The 20,023-nt window shown below is 30.3% G+C and overlaps 1 protein-coding gene across 1 annotated transcript in view; it reads left to right on the forward strand.

The window, feature by feature from the left end:
- Window positions 1–20,023, forward strand: part of LOC129972147 (uncharacterized) — a 101,328-nt gene that overhangs the window by 69,155 nt on the left and 12,150 nt on the right. The window contains exons 5-7 of the mRNA XM_056086162.1: window positions 4,233–4,355; window positions 6,188–6,349; window positions 17,800–18,000. Of these exons, the coding sequence (XP_055942137.1) occupies window positions 4,233–4,355; window positions 6,188–6,349; window positions 17,800–18,000 (486 nt within the window). The remainder of the gene's footprint in view (window positions 1–4,232; window positions 4,356–6,187; window positions 6,350–17,799; window positions 18,001–20,023) is intronic.

The following is a 20,023-nucleotide window of genomic DNA, read 5'->3' on the forward strand; positions in this document are numbered from 1 at the left end:
AATAAGTTAGCATGTGAAATATTACATTTAACCTTTATTGAATATTCTTTTGCATGAGGTATTTACCACTATGTGATAAATGGAACTCCAAAAATTCAGGAGAAAGATTCTTTTTAGACTTATGTACACTGTTATTCCAAAAATTATTGAAGGTCTTTCTGGAAGTTATCGTAATTTTTTCGATGTTTCAGTTAAAAAGAGAGTTTTTTTTTTTTTGCTTAAAAAAGCAGACATATTTTTTATTAATGTTACATATGATTTATTGTAAAATCTTGAAAATTTAATTGATAATTTTGTGATTAAATTATCAAAATGAAAATTTGTCTTTTTTCTGAACATGGTGAATAATTTTAAAATATTCTCCAGCAGTTTTGGCTGAGAAAATTTTGATAAAAATATATCGAAATTTAATTTTACTTTTTAGTTGAAACTTTATTGATATTTTAAAAACAATCATGTGCCGTGGTGGCCTGTGGTAAGGTCTCGGCTGCCAAACCGGAGGATTTCAGGCTCCAAACCCGATTCCACCTAAGAACCGTCGTGTAAGCGGGTCTAGTGCACGCTAACTACGTCTTCCGGCCGGTGTGGTGTGGAAGTTTGCAGAGGGGGTGCCATATCAGATGTCGTCCTCGTCATCTAACCGCAGTTCAAATTGACGAGGTCCGTCCCAAAATAGCCCTAGTGTTGCTTTAAAACGGGATGTTAATGTAACTAAACAAACTAAACTAAACTTTAAGAAAAAATCATTGTATTCTATTTTAAAACTATTTAGTTATATTTTAAGTTTTAAACAAACCTTTGTTGATATTTTAAGAAAAACATCATTGTATTTTACTTTAAAACTATAAGTTTATTGAAAAAAAATCTTCTAAAGGCTTTTTTAAGCAGAATTATAAAAAAAAAAACTTTAACATTTTTCTTCCGTCAAGTTATTTTCAATAACAGCTTTCTCTAAGAACAGCTAACAAACCTGAATTCTGAACTTGTGTCCCGCTAAAACAAGAATACGTCAAGGCATAACTATAACCTAGTTTTGAAATCAGTTAAAGATTGCTAAAACTCTTTTAAGATTGAATTTAAAATGTTGTTAGTGTTTCATTTCTTAACTAATCACTAATTTAATTTTTCAGAAAACAAACATTATCAATCTTAATCTCTAATTATACCATCCTAGACTTGAATAGGATATAATTTTAACTTTTATTTTTATCCCTATAATTGAGCGATCTTTTAAACTCTACAGCAATACACAACTAGCGATTGAACCCTGTCTTCCATAATGACCACCATTTCTATTCTTATTTTCGTTCCAAAGAAAACGTTAATGCTTCATCGATTATCTCGAGTTTGTATCATCTCATAACGAATCTTTTTCTTAGGCTTTGGATCATGCGGGAAGCTGTTATATGGGTTAAAATAGCATCGCTGTCAGAAATAAAAACGAGTTTCGAATTTCAATCGAGCACCACTACGGCTTGATTAAGAAATCTAAACTGAGAAAAGGAAGAAAGTGACCGCCTCGGGTGAGGAACATGAATAGGACAAAAAGTACATTAATTTGAGAGAGGAAGTGAGTGTGGCCCTAATCTAGACTTGTAAAGTATGCGAAGTGATGTTGAATGAGGTGTTGGGATTGAAAGCGAATGAAATCTTGCCTGAGTTGTTCTCTAGTATATCATTTTCTTTCTAAAACAAAGAAAATGGTTGGAAATCAGGGGAAGTCATTTTATGCGGGTGGTTTTGCACCTTTTCTAATTTTCTTTTTTTTTTTTTAATTTTTTTTTCTGAAATTAGCTGTAGAAATGCAAAGAAATTATTTGTAATATTAAAGAAATGAGAGATGGGGAAAATAGTGATAAAGGATTCGATCTGCAGTCCGAATCAAGCAATGGGCTTGATTCGTCTATATTTATTTTGTTTTTAGAATTTACTCTTACAGTACACTCCCGATTATCCGCGGAATTGGGTGGCGCGGCCTCTGCGGATAACATAAATCGCGGATAATCCGAAAAAAGCTAAAAACGGGTATAGCAAAAGAGAAAACAGTCATTCCAACTTTGAAAAATCGTTTTATATACAATAAAACGTAAAATAAACAGCAGGAAATGTTTAACTAACGCTTAATATTTTAGTATATCACTCAAAACTAACCTAAAATGCATTTTGTTAATGAAAACAGAAAAGTGCTTTGTACTTACGAGAGGCGTCAAGGATACACAGAAAAATCAATACATATGTACTGTTTTAATACTGTAATGTATTATGTAATTACAAAAGCATAGCTGTAAAACTACACCTTTTTGAAGAAATCAGTCATTTGTGTTTGCTTCTTGCTTTCAAAGCATTTTCTCTTTGCTTGGAAGCAAAAAAAAAAAAAAAAAAAAAAAAAAAACACTTAATGCGGCAGGCGCGGATAATCGGGAGTCTACTGTAATTACAATAATAACGCTGAATTCAAGGGGTTAAACCCAGTAATTAAAAACCAATGAAATGCATTTTAAAATATACTTAAAATTGAAAAAAAAATTATTAAAATTAGAAAAATGACACGATTATAAAACTGTACCAATGAAAAGATTTTTATATAAATTTTAAACCGTTGAAAAGAAAACAATATTTTGCTATTACATATTTCGAAATTATTGAGAGAAACTTTAAAATTTTGAATTATTTTTAATTAAAATTCGAATTTTGAAATTAGTCGGCACCCTGAGTTTGGTAAATCTACGTCCAAAGGTCTGTCTGCAGAATGTCTTGGGCAATTTTTTAATGACTTTATTATTAATAGAATAGCTGAATGACTTTATTATTAATAGAAATACATGCATACTACATGCATCTCTTCTAAAAATAACGATGAATATATGTGTGTCTCTGTGTGAGTTGACGATCTACAGGTTAAACAATTTGATCTACAACTAACAAATTCAGCACATATTTACCTTGGAGTGATATTTTTGAAATTCTAATTAGAATTTTAATTAATTAAAAATGTGAAATGTCGTGATGTTTCTTCGCCATAACTCCGGTAAATACTGTTGCACAGAAATACATTTTACAACAATTCAAAATTTAAAAAATTGTTTTTAATGATTTCAATTTAATAATTGCAACTTTTTTTTAGATTTTGGCAATTTTTTTAAATAATTTTTTGCCTAATTTCCAACAGTAGGTTACAATGTCGCCCTGAAATTCAAATCGTTCCCACTGTTTCATCAAATATTGAAATGTGTGATTTTCTACCATTATTGAAACTTGAGAGTTAGGATTATGTTAAATGTCTGTGTAGTTAATAATACAAATAAATACGCCCCTTACATCACGGTTGCCTTTCCCAGTACATTGCGAAATAAGGCACTATCATTAAAGTTCTCGTGCGAAGAGCCAGTAAATTATGCATTACACCTAAGCAATTTGCAGCAATTCGTGGCTTAAAGTGCGATATTACCACTTAATTTTTATAAAGGACAGATATTGTTACTTAAGAAGTAACATTGACTGTTTCACTTTTCTAAGTTCTACCAGCGGAAAAATAACGGATTTGATTATTTTTTTCTCATATCTGCTATGAAGACCATACATTTCTTTTAAATGTAAAAAAGAATCCGTTTTATTTATTATGATAGATTTTTAAAAAAATCTGTTTTTACAATTAAGAAAACCGAGATTGGTGGCGTTACTGAAAATTATTGAAAAATATGTTAAAATACAGATACCAGCGTATAAAATGAAAATCTAATTAAGAAAGTCTTAAAATAAATCAGGTTGTAGGTTGACCAGATAACAGATGTTCAGGTCAAATAAAATCAAATTTATGTTTGGAGAACTAAGATTGTAGACAGAAAACTTCTTGCAATTGTGACTTCGTTAGTAGTTTTATACACTGCAAGTATGTATAAAGGTAAATATCATTACTAATTAACTTTAGATTCTGTAGAATCAAACACTAACTGGGAATTTAGGGTAAAATGATTTATATTTTTCAAAATGTAATGTTATTAATTTTAATTTTATTGGATACCAGTTTAGTGATTCTTACATAATCAAATCGCCTTCTTTTTATTTCAAAATGTACATATTAAATTACAATAACGCAATGCTTATCTTGGCATAAATTAAAAATGTTTTTATTTTATTTTAATAATTACGTTTACATTATTTCACTTGATTTTCGTGCCATAGTAGAAACATGAAAAGTTGCAAATTTAATGAATTTGTCTTTTTTTCCGCAGGTTGAAACTCGAGTGCAAAGACAGCTGGTTCTGGAAGACGGACGAGTAATAGCAGATTCTGGGCCACAAGTGACGACCAAAACGAAAGAAGATGTTCGTGTCGAAGAGTCTGAAAATACTGAAGTATGTTCCAATTTCTCGTTGTGTCAATGCCTTTCTGTCTTTAAGATGGACCTAAGATATAGAACAACTAAATGTAACAATATGGTTGAGATGGTCATTTTATGCATTCAAAACACTAGATCCTGGTATAAAAAATGAATTTCTGTGCTAAACATCTGGTATATATCTCGTAGTAATGTCCTTCAGAAAATTTTTACCAAAAATTCATCAATTAGATAAAACATTTTTTTTTTTTTACAGTTTCATTGGTGCTTTTTATTTTGAAACAAAAACAAAGAAAAAATATGAGCAAATAATTAATAATAATGCCTATCCAAATTAATAATAATAATTTGGATAGGCAGCAATAGACAGAGAACGGGTCTGATTTCATCTTTTTCAGGGCATCTATGTTATTATACAAATAAATCCTAAAGGTATTTTTTTTCATTCCTGCTTAAGTCCAATTTAAAAAAAAAATTAATTCGTTTTTCAAGCAATTTTCGGTTTTTGTTTGATATTTTTTAAATAATTTTCTTTATGAATAAAGTTTTTTTAAAGTTTTTTTTTCATAAGAAAATTTTTTCTTTGATTCATTACTTCAGATACAATTCTATGCATGACTTTTTCAAAACTAAATATTTGGATTCAGTTTCTTTTAACCAAATTAATTTTTTATCAACTCATTTAACGATGAAATTTATTTTAAACATGACGGTAAGAAATTATTAATTGAATCATAAAGTTAAATTATAATTCAACTTTGTGTGTTTCGCTTAGACTTAATCAATTAAAAGAATTAAAATAAACAATAAAATATGAGAAGAAGCTTCACGTTATCTTATTCAATATAAATTTATTTGAGAAGGTGGACTTTGTAAATGTTATCTGAAACGTTTCCAAGAAAATTCATCTGAGCAAAAAAAAAAAAAGTACTTTAAGAAATGAATTATATAAGAATTTGGGGGACATATAATAAAATAAGTTAAAAATGCCAGATGGTATATAACTAAAAAATATGCCAACGAAAAACTGAAAAATGAAAATAGTAAGATTTGGACATTTAATTTATAGTTCTTAGATTCCTAACTGTTAACTGAAAATCTACAAACAGCGATTCAAGCAAACTACAAACAACGATGTTCCCATAGTATAGAATTCTAACTCAGATCATAATTAGATGTTATAATTGTTATCACCCGTTAATGTAAGTCGAATTTGAGTTCAAGAATTAAATCTAAAATTATTTTTAAAAATAGAAGGATATTCGAACAATATGTACAATATTCCTTATTCCGGAATATTGTAACATGACAATGTCTTAGGATCTATTCATTAAGTCTTTTCGTTATTTTAGAAAAATTACGCTTAATTATAGCAACGATAACATGTCCCCACTCCAAAAAAAAATATTTAATATCATTGCAACTCGCTTGCGTAAAAATGTAGGAGCTCAAACAAAGAAGTGTTGTTGAAAAATGTGTTTTAAGATTTTTTTGAAAAAAATTTGAAACAGAGAAAAACATTTATGATAACAAATTTGATATAATTTAAAAACATATATTAAAAATTTAAAGTGTTATAAAAATTATTTTCGTGAGAATATATGCTTCATATTTACTGTAAAGAACGTTAAAAATTCGATTAATTTTTAATTTATTAAAAATCTAATTACAATTTTGAAAAACCTTTCCTTCCAAATTTGGTAGCGTTAGATCCAACGGCCTCCGCTATAAATTTTTGAACAATTTTTGTATAGTAGTCCATACTTCACGTTTCTCACACATAGTAAGCTAGCTTATAAACCTTATTTTTGTTTAAACAAAAAGAATTAAAACGATTTATTATTGCAGCACAAATCTACAGGGGATGATCCTCCAGGTCCAGGATACGAGTTAGTTCCGGGAGCGACTAAAGTGATCAGCGAGAAGACGGAGAGTAATCAGACGATGACAGAAACCAGGGAAGAGAACAGACAAATGCACGATGAGAGTATCAAAGATCTCTCTGGGGAGGTGAGTTATAGTTTTATTTCCTACTGAAAATAGTAGCTGGTACTTTTATTCTGCTCCAGTTTTGCTATTTAATATTCGTACTAAATCATTAACATTTCTGAAAAAAAAAACTTATTTGTGTATCTGAAGAAACTTATCCATTTTCTATTTGAAAAAAAAAATCTATTATTTTACAATGGAGATAAGTCACTTTCCTTTTTTTTCTATCATATATTTTTCTGTCATAAAAAAAACATTGAAATAGAAGCAAATTAAGGTTAAATGATCATATTCTTCACAGAATAATGAAGACTACAATGAAAAATATCTGTGCTTCCATTTTTTTGTTGCCACATGATTCTGCTTCATTGCTGTTAATTAAGATGGGTTTACACTCGACCAGTTATAAGAGGGCCAGTAAGACAACGAATATGCAGAAGAGGGCTGATTTATGTGTGTCATAATTTTATAACATAGATTCAGATATTCCATGTTTGGCTATATATTGCTGTTTTAGAGGCTCTGAATGTTTCTTTTCACAGAAAATATCTATATTAGTTTCTTAAAATGAAGGATATTTATGCAAAGAAACATGATAAAATAAAAATAAAAAAGATCGGTATACCTAAATATGGAAAAACTATAGAAAAAAATGGCAAATGAAATAATGAAAACACACACATACACAACCTTATATCAGAAAGAACAGAGCAAAAAAAAAAAAAAAAAAATGTCGGAATTAATCTATGATAAGTGATCAATTTTTTTCATACAAAAAAAAGTCAAATTCTACAAACATATGCGCAGTAAAGAAAAAAAAATACAGTACAGCAGCATGTTGTCCTGTCGGGACAAGTACTTGCCATGACCAAACAGTATTTTTCAACCTTTCTAAGCATGCACTGCATACTGGCCGTCTTATAACTGGCCGAGTGTAAACCAACCTTTAAGATTAATGAATATGGTATATAGAGGTTATAATAATAACACACAATGAACTGGATATTCTTCTGTATACATCTGTAGCTGAAATATTTTTGATAATTAAAATTGAACGCACATGCATGTATAAAATTTTACTTTTTCTTACAACTATGTAAATATAAATATTATATCGTTTATTTAGTATTTATAACAGTCAGAACCCTGAAAAATTTAGTATTTTCAATAATTAAAAGTTGAACGCACATTGTTTGTATAAAATTTAATTTTTATTACAACTATCTAAATATAAACATTATATCAATTTATTTAGTATTTTCCACAAGTAGGATTATTGAAAAATTTAGTGACAAAGTTTCTCTTATTTTTCACCAACTATAAAAAGTTACGGCTGTATTATTACCTAAAAAGTTTTTCAATTAGATCTGCAATGACTGATTCTAAGAATATCTAATTAAAAGAACGAAAGCAATTACATTTTAATAAAGAATATTTTTCTAACTAACGAAAATATATTACAGTTTACAGCTGGTAGTCACTTTGACAACCTGATCTGCTGATGTTGTAGAGTAGTTGAAACCGCAGACAGATTTGTTTTATGATTTCCTATATTAGTGAGCTCAAATATGCACTCATCGTTACGAAATCTTATTATATATTTCTAAATATGGATGTGGTTTTTATTGTCAATACTTTCTAAAGGATCATATAATCTGTGGTTGGGAAGCCTTGAAAAATTATATATCTGTCCGCCTCCATACTTCCTTTACTTACCATTTACTGCTTTTATGCATTACACTATAAACGGATACCTTATAGGCAGCGTTTTAATATGGTAAAAGGCGTCGTAACCGCAAAGAAACCGCAAAAGATAATGTATATTTTTAATAGAAATGTAATGCTTTTTCGAAAACCACAATACTAAATATACATCAAATGCTATGGTTATATCTCCATATTTAATAATAGAAGGTATAGGTAGGCTAAAGCAATATAGATAATTATTTTCATTTGCTAGAATTACATATAATCTAATAACCATATAATTTCCTTTGATATTTTCTGAATAATTAATATGTAAAACCACAAAAATTATTTGTTGGGGATTACGAGTTAATACGAATTAATTAATTAGAGTTTTCTTTATAATTACAGGAATTCTACTATCTTCATTGTTTGAAAGCTAGATTTTGATGTATTTTTGAGAAAAACAAAAGAAAGATAAAGAAAAAAAAATCATGATTATCGACTTCTTTTTTACCATTAATATGAATTTTAAACAGCATTTCCAAATATTTGAGCTTGAAAATGCACAACTTACATAGATGACTGCGACTCTATTTACATTAAACTATACTAGGATGAAGACGCGTTTTAGGGTTATTCATAGCTAACACAATCTCAGTTTTTTTCAAAAATTACCGAAGAAAAAATTCTAAAGCACTTCAATTGAAAAAGTACTCCATAAACTTATACATTGGTATAAGGTATATAGTAGATAGTGATGAAAAATAAATAATTTTAACTGAGCAATTTTTTTCCGAAAGAAAAAAATATATTGCCCACTTCATGTTTATTGAGTAGTGTATACTTCATAATAGTGTATCACGTATTTTCAAGGAGGAAAATTCAGAATGAAAACATATGAATCGATAATTTATTTTTTCGAATATCATAAGTATAAAACAAATCTTAAAATTTCTTTAAAAATAACACTGTCGAATAATTGGAATTTTACCGGAATCCATTCGAAATTGGAAAGATTCAGAAGTGACAGTTTCACTTATATTCTAGAACATACTATGCATTCGAAAAAAATTAGCATTTTTTTTCTCTTGCTATTTTATTACAAACGTAAAGACAAATATATTTTGTGTGCTCAAATACAGATGCTAAGAGCTACACTTCTACCGTAATATTCATTTTTTGAAACTATTTGATCGAGAAAAATGCTTCACAATTCATTTCCTACCAGATATTTAAAAACAAAATGAAACCATGAAAACTCATCAAGATCGACTTATCGATTGTAGAAAGCAAAATACTGGCTTTGTTATCAAATTCGCAACCAGTTTGCTAAAAACTCGTGGGCGGTGGAAAATTTTGCAATCGAAGCAATTAATTGCTTTTATATTAAAAGCACCATCAAACGGTTATTTAACATCCGACGGATCTGTTTTGAGGTTAAATAGCTCACGTAGAGATAAATCAGTTGCTCTTCTGCTTGCTCTCAGCTATTTGACTTCTTTTTTTTTTACAAACTTAAATTTCTTTCCTGATAACCCACTTCAACACTCTACGAAAACATAGGCTCTGCTTCCTGGTTCACTCTTCCTTAATTCTTTTGCTTCTCATTGAGGAATTTCTCATGTTTTCATACTTTTTTTTGTTAAATAGTTGTATTAAAGAATTCACTAGAAAATTCCTTGTTTCTTTTTCCTTATCGAGTGAAAGATGAATATATATTTTCGTCTTATCGTAATATGTGCGTAATAATTCGTAGATTAATACTTTAAAATTATTGAGAGAAAAGGTAACTAGTTGGAAATATTAGAATTTCAAATATAAAATTAAGTAAAATGTAATATTTGGAAAATCTTTTTTACTTGAAATTAAAACAATTAAATTTATGAAACTAACAGAATTTTTATTATCATATTAATATTTGCAATTGTAACAAATTGCAAATTAAATAATCAGTAAAAATTCCAAAATTGCAATTTAAACAATTAATAAAATAATCGTCTGCAAATTTTGAAAATTACTAAGATCAAACGTTGACAGTTTAAATAAATTCTTTAAATTTCATTGCAATTTTAATAATTGCAATTTAAACAATTAGTGAAATAATCGTCTGCAAAATTTGTAAATTATTAACATCAAATAAACGTTGACATTTTAAATACGTGCATTAAATTTCATTGAAATTAAAAAAAATTAAGTTTTAATCCAATTCTTGTGTTTGCTAGCATGTTTGCAGCTCAATAAGCTATCTTTTAAAGGATTATAAAACGAAAAAGAAATGAAAGATTTTGTTATGACTTCAGAATATTTTATTTTCTATATTAGAGCTTATTTTCTGAATCTTCTTAAATAACAAACAAGTTTAGAACTTTCTACATATATGCGCTTAATTTAATTACAATCATCTTTTTTAAAACTGAAATTAGAAGAGACTTCTTTCAGCAGCACAACAAAGAAAATAGGACAGAATAAATTAACGCTTTCATTTATCTTTGGCTCACTTTTAATTTTATTTTTCTCCCTTTCTCTTTCTTAAAAATTATGTTTTAAATTTTTAATATTTCCTTTCTGTAGCTTTATGGCACAGTTTAAAACTAAAATGCATAATTATTTAATTCTAAATTTTCATTCTTCAGTTGTTTCGAAATAAAATTGAACAAAATCCTATTATATCTCAAACAAAAAAATATGGTCCAAATTAAATTAAACAAATAAATTAGAACAAAATTAATTAAAGTATAATAATAAATTGTAATAAAAATACTATTAGAATAGTAAACGTGAATAAATGAATTTTATAAAAAATGGCTTCTTTTATTGATGATATTAGTATTGTAAGTTATACGGTCACCCTATATTTCAGAAAATTTAAGATCTAGTACCATGGATGGATTCAGGAATGATGGTTTTTTTTTACTCGATTCTACAAGCAGCTTCTGCTTAGTTTTATTATATTAAGACCCTCTTTATATTTGGGATTGGGCTATACGATTGGGCTTGGGATAGGAATGTATTGGGACCTCGTCATTTTGAATCGCGGTCAGATGGTTGAACTGACACCCCATTTCCAAGCTTCAGTACCACACCAGTGGCAGGGCATTTGGGTCTGACGGATTTAAGGCGCATCAGAACTGCTTATACAATGGTTCTTCGGTGGAATCCGATCTTGAACCTGGAATCCTCCTGTTCCGAAGACGAAACCTTATCACCAGGTAATATCAGGCCATAAATGTTTGCTGTATTTAAGAATGCGATAAAAATTAAATTTGTCGCAGATCAATTGTCCTAGTATTGGTACAGTGCTCTTTGGAGTTTGGATACTGGACATATATTGTTCCCGACGTATACTTTCTATACAAAATTACGAAAGTAACCCTCAGTACCTCAGGATCTCTAAAAGTACATGAATAAGAACCCTGACTTCAGAAAAAAAGATAAATTTCATCGGGTTCTTTCCTTTAAAAAAAAAAGAGAAGTTAATAATGCCACATGTGAGAACAAGCGTTTTGTCTGTCTTAATGGCTACAATGGCCATAAAGAAATGGAAGTGCGTGAGTAAGTTTTCCGGTAGATTTTGTTAGAAATGATTTATACGCCATTCCAATGCAAGGAAATTGCACAAGGCTGCATGAGCTAAAAGCAAAAAGGGTTTTTAAATGCTTGTAATGAAAGCATTTAATAAAAGACAGCTTCTTAGCAAGGGAAAAACAATGGGCTTCAGGTGATGCAAAAAATTAAGATTCGTCTTTCATCTAGGAGTGTGTATGTTTGAAGATTACTATAGACAAAGGTGAACAATCCTCTGCAGGAAATTTGGTGAGAATGTCTCTTTGAAACGCATTTGTAAGCGTGTGTTAAACTTATTTTTAAATGATGTTGTTATGACATGTAAGCAATTGTCGAGGCTGACACAAAGGTCGCATAGCTAACATGCCAAAATGTTTTTAAAAGAGATTTTGACTTAACATTGCAATGCCCTGTTAAGTAAATCCTCAATTAGCCACAGAGCTAACACATTATGGAAAATGTTAAAATGTCGAATGTCAAATTATATATATATATATATATATATATATATATATATATATATATATATATATATGTCATTTGTCATATCTGAATGTCATTTGTTTTTATATCGGACACTTTCTGCCATTTTATGATAATTTAGTCAGTTTTGGTTTTTCTCGTCTAGGGATACATAATTCACATGCAAGAATTTGCAAGTATTTAAATTTTGTCAAGTCTGGTGATATACATATCGTTCCTAGATCTTTTTTATGTTCCGATGGTATATTTTTATATCACCTTTTCACATAGAATTTTTTGATGCTTGGAAATATACTTTGCTATACTAAGATCTGTTTTGAGTTAAATATACACTATTTGAAAAATTAAGAAATGAATTGATCTCACCAAAGTTAATGTACCCAATTATTATTTGAACTTCAGAATACGAATTATTTTTATCTTTAAGATTTTATATAAAATATTCTATTAATTGGGGTTGCCTACAAACAAATTACTTATCGCCAATTTAATTTTTTTTTTCCTTTTTGGTATTAACAAATGATAGTGATTCCATAAAAATGATTTTTCTTACATGGATATTCAGTTTCAAATGTTATCAAAGCTCGTACTTTTTTTCGCTTCTTTTCTCATTTCATATTTCGAACCCATTTGACCCACTCAGACTGTACCGAATATCTACTATTTCCACTATGACAATACTATCAATACTTAGAATTTAAATGAGATAATTTTTTCTTAACTGTGAACTTAATTCATATCAAACGTTGGGGATACACTTATTTGACTCCTGGTCAATGTTTGGAGCAGCTTTGTGTACTCCAAAGCAAGATTACCTTTATGAACATTAGTAAATGCCAGTCTTTTCGCAAACACATATTATCTGTGGTTTTTTTTATTAAATTATATTTAATATGAATGAATCGTAATGCACAAAACTACTTTCTTAAAGTAATAACAGTAGCTAGCAGGGAAATAGAACTTTGTTAAATTCATAAAATATTCCTAGGAATTATTTGAATCGGAAATTTAATAATGGTAATATCATTAAAATTACTTTTTGCTACGTGATTCAGTTATATTCGTAAATATGAAGGAGTTCTTAAAAGGAAGCTTTAAAGCATTCCAATGCTCAGTTTTAAACCACGCCTAGTAATTATACAAAAAAGGTCATCGTTTGTATCTTTCCGATTGATTTAAGATCATATTGCCTGTGCATTTATGGGAAGTATGACATCGAAACGAAAAATTAATGTCAAATCTGGACAAGCCTTCAGCATTCTAAAGAAAACGACAGTGAAATGACAACAAGGATAATTGATTAACTGTTAGTTTTTATTAAAGGGGTGTGTCAGGTAATCAGATTTCACGTTTTAACAGGAACAAAACTGGGATATCTACAATCCATTTATCATCTGCAATACCCCCTACAGCAATTTTGTTGCACAACGAAATCATTATACTGATGATATCTACAGGGATTTCCCAGAGCTGAATGTTGTCACTGATGTTTTTAATGTGTCTATTACTGTGCTTAGTTCGGAAAATGGGAGTGCTGAAGCTAGATCCGGTGTGGCTGTGATGTCCTGTAAATAAATGGTGCCCTGAAATTAACTAAAAATTTTAATTTGCAACCATTCGTGCATTAACGTGTTGGCAATCCTATTAAAAACAGCTGATATTATTTTATTCATTATTTGTTACGAAATTTCCGGGGTTTCGTTTGGATAGTGGATGTTATATGGTGTGAAGAACGCTCAATCATCAGGCGGCAGTAGAAAATAAAACAACGACGTTTATTTACACGAAGACACACAGGACAGCACAGAAGACGATTATCTTCAGCCGAGACGTGCAGCAACAACAGCATACACAGCAGCATATAACAAGACAGACAGACAGTAGCGCACAGCTTAATTCAGCACTAGCTTCACTCCGTCGCTACTCCGCTTATCCCTGGAAGGCCAGTTCTTTATCGTCGATTCCGACTACTCTTCGACTCCACTGATCCACGACTCAATTCACCACTTCCCGGCAGCTGCGGGTGCTTCCTTTTATAGGTCTCAGAAGGCGGGGCTAGAAGCCTTTCAACCAATCAGGAACGTTCGAGGCGTAATTCGGTTCCTACTGGACGGAGCGGGAAAATTCTCGATGTTTCGGGTATAATCTATTTTGGCGCCAAAGTCGCCAAATGATCGCCAAGTTTGTCGCCAAGCTCAGGGACCTCCTATGGAACCCACTATGCTGGGAAGCCGCATCACAGATTCGTAACAATATATATCATTTGACAGCTGATAGTTTAGGGTTAGTAAAAATGGAGCGTTACACGATAAAATAACGTTTCAACGCAAGATTTGAATTAAATAATTAATTGTTATATGTTTATTGAATCGTAAAGTACAGAGGATACGGTTATGTATAGAATAACACATAGGGCAAATGGCGTCCACGGTTTTGCTGGCATATACACACACTTTAGTCGAAATTTTTCATGACCATTTTGTATAAATGTGACTGAATTTCGTTGATGCAGAATTAAATTTCCTCCTTCATTGTACACGTGCTTGTAGGCTTGTTGGCGTAGACCTTTGTTTTCACATAGCTCCATAAAAAGAAATCTAATGGTGTTAAATCACACGATCTATGGGAACAATTCTAAATTTTGGAACTGTGGCCTCCAGACTTACATTATTTTTGAAATATTGTTCAACAATAAAAACATTTTGTTCTATCGTGTAATGTGCCATTTTTACTAACCCTAAACTATCAGTTATTAAATGGTCTTTTTAATAGGGTTGCCAACATTTTACTGCACCAATGGTGGAAATTCAAATTTTGTGTTAATTTTGGAACACCCTTTATTTATTCACTTTACATAGTCTAACGGGGAGCATTCATTTTATTTTAGAATGCATAGCACATTTTGCACTAAAAAAATATCAGGACAAAACGTTATAGAATGCTAATTGAAGTGTCAAATATGACACATTTCCACAAAAATGCAGTTGTCACCGTCTTCGGAATCGATTTTTAACATTCTTAAGATTGATTCATTTTCTTCTATGCAATAATTCTATAATATTTTTAATATCTCAAACAATCTTCGTGTATTGTTCAGTTAGTCGTAGTTTATTTTATTTCTCAGTGTTTATGCTTGGCACAATTCATTATTTATGAAGTTTGACTATTTTTGTTTCAAACTTGTGTTATGTCTGAGATATCAATCAATTGCTTTTTCTAAAGCTTTATTAATGTCTATTTTTTTTCTTACATATATCAGTATGTTTCCGTTTTGAAATTCGAAAAGTAACATCCCGAATAAAGTTTAAAACAGACAGAGTCTGAGTTTGCTTGAAAAAAGAAACTAAAAACGAAATCGACGAATGCGAAACTCTCCTCTCTTTTTGTTCTTGCAACTGATATGTAACACGAACTAAAGCAGAGTGTTGAAAATCCCGATCGCTTCGCTGCTGGGTGAATAGCCGAAACTGGAGCACGATATCGTGAAGATTCAGGTCTTGGAGCAAGTCACGATTTCGGTTATTGATGAGCCACGGCGATGGATAATTAATGATGTAAATGTTGAGTAATACAGGAGTTTTATTTATTCCTATACCGACAATACCCATTTCCACGGGAGTGAACTATTTCTCGAACCACTTGCCAACACAACAGTTAAAAGACGAGAACATGTCCCGTATTAGGCCGGAATCGTTTTAATATTTAATTTTTTTTTTTGTCTCGGATAAATTCAGAAATTCGTATCATTTTTAAAATTTGAATCAATGTTTCGTAATGTGAAAATAGTGAGCGCATACTTTATGTTTTAATAAAAACACTTTCTGAACATTTTTTCTTTTGAAATTTTTATTTTTCAAAGAAAAATGGCCATAGAATAATGCCGCTCTGACGAGAAGGGAAAAGCGAATATATACATACATTCCACTTAATATCAATAGCCACTCCATTTAATATTAGAGTCTGAAGCGTAACCATTGAAATATATATATATATATATATATATATATATATATATATATATATATATATATATATATATATATATATATATATATATATATATATATATATATATATATAATGAAAACACAATGTATCTTTACATTAAATTAGATAAAATTAACATATTATATTAAATAAGATTGTTTAGTGCGATTGCCAAGTCAATCTATTTATTTAAACCATAAAAGATTTTTAATATTGATATGGTCACTATAAGATGTTGTTAGGTTAGCTAATTATGTAATAACTTAAGACAGAAGGATCCTTAAGTAGGGACTGAATGAATGGACCAGCTTGATATTACATGGATCTCACAACTTTTTACGATAGAAGAATTGAGTTGCGAGACTTGGTTTTTTTTACAAGTTGTGTTTTTAATGGCATCTCATTTCTTTTTGTAGATAATAATTTTCTTATTTTTGTATGTAATCTTCCTTATTTTCTTTTTTGGTACTACTTCTTGAGCTTCAGCTACTGTTTTTCTCAAAGCCCACTCCCTGTCTCTATGGGTTTTCATCGTAAGCTTTGATGTTACAATTTTTGACAAGTCTGGACGGTAAATGCTTCTTAGTCTGTTGCATTCACAAATTGAGGATTCCTGCACTTTAATACTTCCAAAGTCGACATTAATTAAATGTAAGCTCTCCAGACTTGTAACTCTCGAAAGTGCCACGTAAGCATGACCGGATGTGAATACTGCAGAACCGATATCCATCAGTGCATTATTTAGACCTAGGCCCTAACTTTTGTGTATAGTTATAGCATAGGCTATACATATCATACTTTGAAGATCAGTTTGCTTTTCTTCTACCAGATTGATTCTCTGAAAAACACCCATTGCGTTTGCAGCTTCCACAGCTTCAAATTGAATTATTTCAAATTAGATATTGTTACAAACCTGTAATTTTGCTTCCCAGTGCGAATAGTGTCATCATACGAAAGACCGTTTTACAGTAATCTGTATTGGATGCTGTCGGATGCCGAGCCAGTGATCCCAGAGCTTGATGATAAACTTGGCGACTTGGCACCGAATTTGCCGCTAAAATGGATAATGCTCGAAACTTTGAGAAATTTATCGATCCATCCATTATTACACGCTTATTTTAGTTTTCCTTTGATGTATACACTAAACACTAATTGTATTCTAAATGTGAAGCTTCTATGTCGGCTAGAAGTGTCTTAGAGGAGCCACTTTGAATTTTTAAACTTCGCTTTTATTCCATAATTTATGTACAAGCGAGAAGCAATGAGACACGTCAGTCAGCAGCACTACACAAGAGCGAAAGAGAAAAACGTCAACGAAATATTTATCCCCATGATTATATACTATGAGATTTTGATAGGTATTTCTTTACACCTGTCGATTTAGGTAAGAGAATTATAGGGATCTTTTAAAAGAATTTGTTTAGATCGGCAAATTTTTATCCCTTTACTCGGAGTGTGGGAACTCGTCGATTTTAGAATTTTACAGTGCTCTGGTTGAATTGATTAAATAAAAAAAGATGGAATGGATCAGGAAATAAGGGGACATTTTAAAATGAAGTTAATATGGGTTAAATTAAGATAAAACTTCAGAAATTAATTAGGATTTAATTCAGATTTAGAGATGCCATTACACACACACACACACACACACACACACATACTGTTTCCGATGACAGAGACCTCAAATGATAAAGAAACAAATAATCGAATTTCTACTCATTTCTGAATCTGGAACTTTCCTCTTGCAGGAGATTCACCAGAGGACCATCATTTCTCCAGATGACCCCAGCTTTTTCAGCCCCTTCCCCGGTAAATTGACCCATTACTCCAGTCGGTCACAGAAAATAGTGGACAAAGACGAAGTCAAAGAAGTATCTGAATTGAAAGATGGAGAAGTGTCCACAGAGACGACCAGGACCCATCATCACGAAGAAGCATACGACGATGAGGTATGTGTATCCTAATAATTTCGAATAAGATTGCTCGCTAATTTATAATTTAACGCAAGATATAATTTATTTTTACGCTTTACACAGTCATTGAATTCTTGTTTCTGATTTCTTTTTCATATTTGGCGTTATAAATGGTTTCTGCTAATGTTAGGGAAAAGTTGCCGATGTTGGGTAAATTAAACACTATTCCTACAGTACGAGATAAAAGTTCCATTTATTTAAACAGTTCACTTCAGGAAACCTTTGGACAACAAGGAATAAAAATTCCTCTAACCGTATCATTAAATCGTTTTAATAATTGTAGTCAAACAAGTACTCTGAGGATAAAATATTTTGCTATAGAATGACGCAGTGTATAAGAGCAGTTAATCCTTTCAATTAAATATACATAAAACTTATAAAATTTTGTTGAAATATTTTTAAAATATCTGAAAATATTATGGAATAATTTTGTAATAACAATAAATATCTATATAGTTCTTAATCCTAAGTGTAATTCAAACTGAACAATGATGCATATAATCAGCAATATTTCTAAAATTTTAAATAATATTTTTTACACTCATTGAAAATAAAATATGGTTATATTTGTTTTTAAATATCTCATATGCTTTTTCCTATGTTCAAACAGCTATATTTAAGGCTTGAACTAACCTTTGTACAAATGACCCAGAAGACGTCTGAAAATATTGCACGTGTAGTTTAAAAAAGTGTATTTTTTCTTACTTACTTTGAATTCCTCTCTATTTGCTAACGGGTTAAAATTGCACTTAAGATTCATTTGTTTGTATTAGGATCCATTACTGAAAAGTAAAAGAAAAAAAAGTCCTGTGATATAACTGGTTAATCCAATGTTGTCTAAATATTTACTTAAGAGTTACAAAAAACGTCCACACCCCGTAACAGCGCACAGATAACCTTGGTAATGAAAGATAATCAATTCACCTGTCATATAAAAATTGCGTAGTTCTAACCCACCCAAAAACACATGTAACACATGTAGCTTAGAAACAATTTCAGTAGGAAGCACTACTACAACCTAAACATTGCTGTTTGACCTTCATTTTTGTAATTGAGTCAAAATGGTTTTACGAAACATCTAGTTGCAATCTGTTACAAATTCGATATTCGTAAAGCTACCAATAAGTTGCAGTGTTGCAATATGAAACCTACTTAAAAATATGTTATGGTATAATACATTTCAGCAAAATATTAATGAAACACTGATTTTTTTAAAACAAATTATTGCTTTAGAAGTAGTGTATTACAAAACAAACTGCACTTCATTCAGATAATTAAATATATATCCAATTCTCTAAAATCATAAAATGATAATTGATTGCCGATTGTATCATTGCGTTTAATTGTACACCTGACTTCATCCGGGTATTTTTCTATTTATGTAAGCGCAGTGGCTGGTTAATAAGATGTAGATTTAAGAACTGGAATGGAACCTAATTCTACGAAAATTTCACGTGGACGGTTGAATGCCTAATCGTTGATATGTCGTTGAAGTTTGAAGCTGTAGGGTTGTCTAAGGTGCCATACTTATCATCCAATTGCAATTTTTAAGTAACAAAATTATAAACTGTGATTTTTTATACACTTTACCACAAAAAATGAATGAGTTCGTGTACTACATTTTAAAGGTTTGTTAAAGAAAAGTTCATTTCTACGGAAATCAGTGGATAGAATGTTTACATTTCGAAGACGAAAATATTTGAGGATAGATTTCATATTTTCACCGCGGTTAGATGACCAAGATAATTCTGAATCTTCAACCGTCAACACTTCTGAATATTTGAAATAAAATGGAAGATATATAGTGTACATCTCTATTTTGTTGGATCAGGTCTCAGGCTTAAACTTTGATTTTGATCCTAAAGCCTGATACTCAACCATTAGATGACCTTGATATTTGATGGTAAGTAGAATTCCATACATCTGGCAAGATAAAGCGCGGTAAATTTTTATTTTCAGCAATTAAATGTACAGCAATTGCGTTATTCTTTCCTCGAAT

The sequence above is a fragment of the Argiope bruennichi genome, chromosome 6 (genome assembly GCF_947563725.1).
Source record: "Argiope bruennichi chromosome 6, qqArgBrue1.1, whole genome shotgun sequence".
Taxonomy (NCBI): domain Eukaryota; kingdom Metazoa; phylum Arthropoda; class Arachnida; order Araneae; family Araneidae; genus Argiope; species Argiope bruennichi.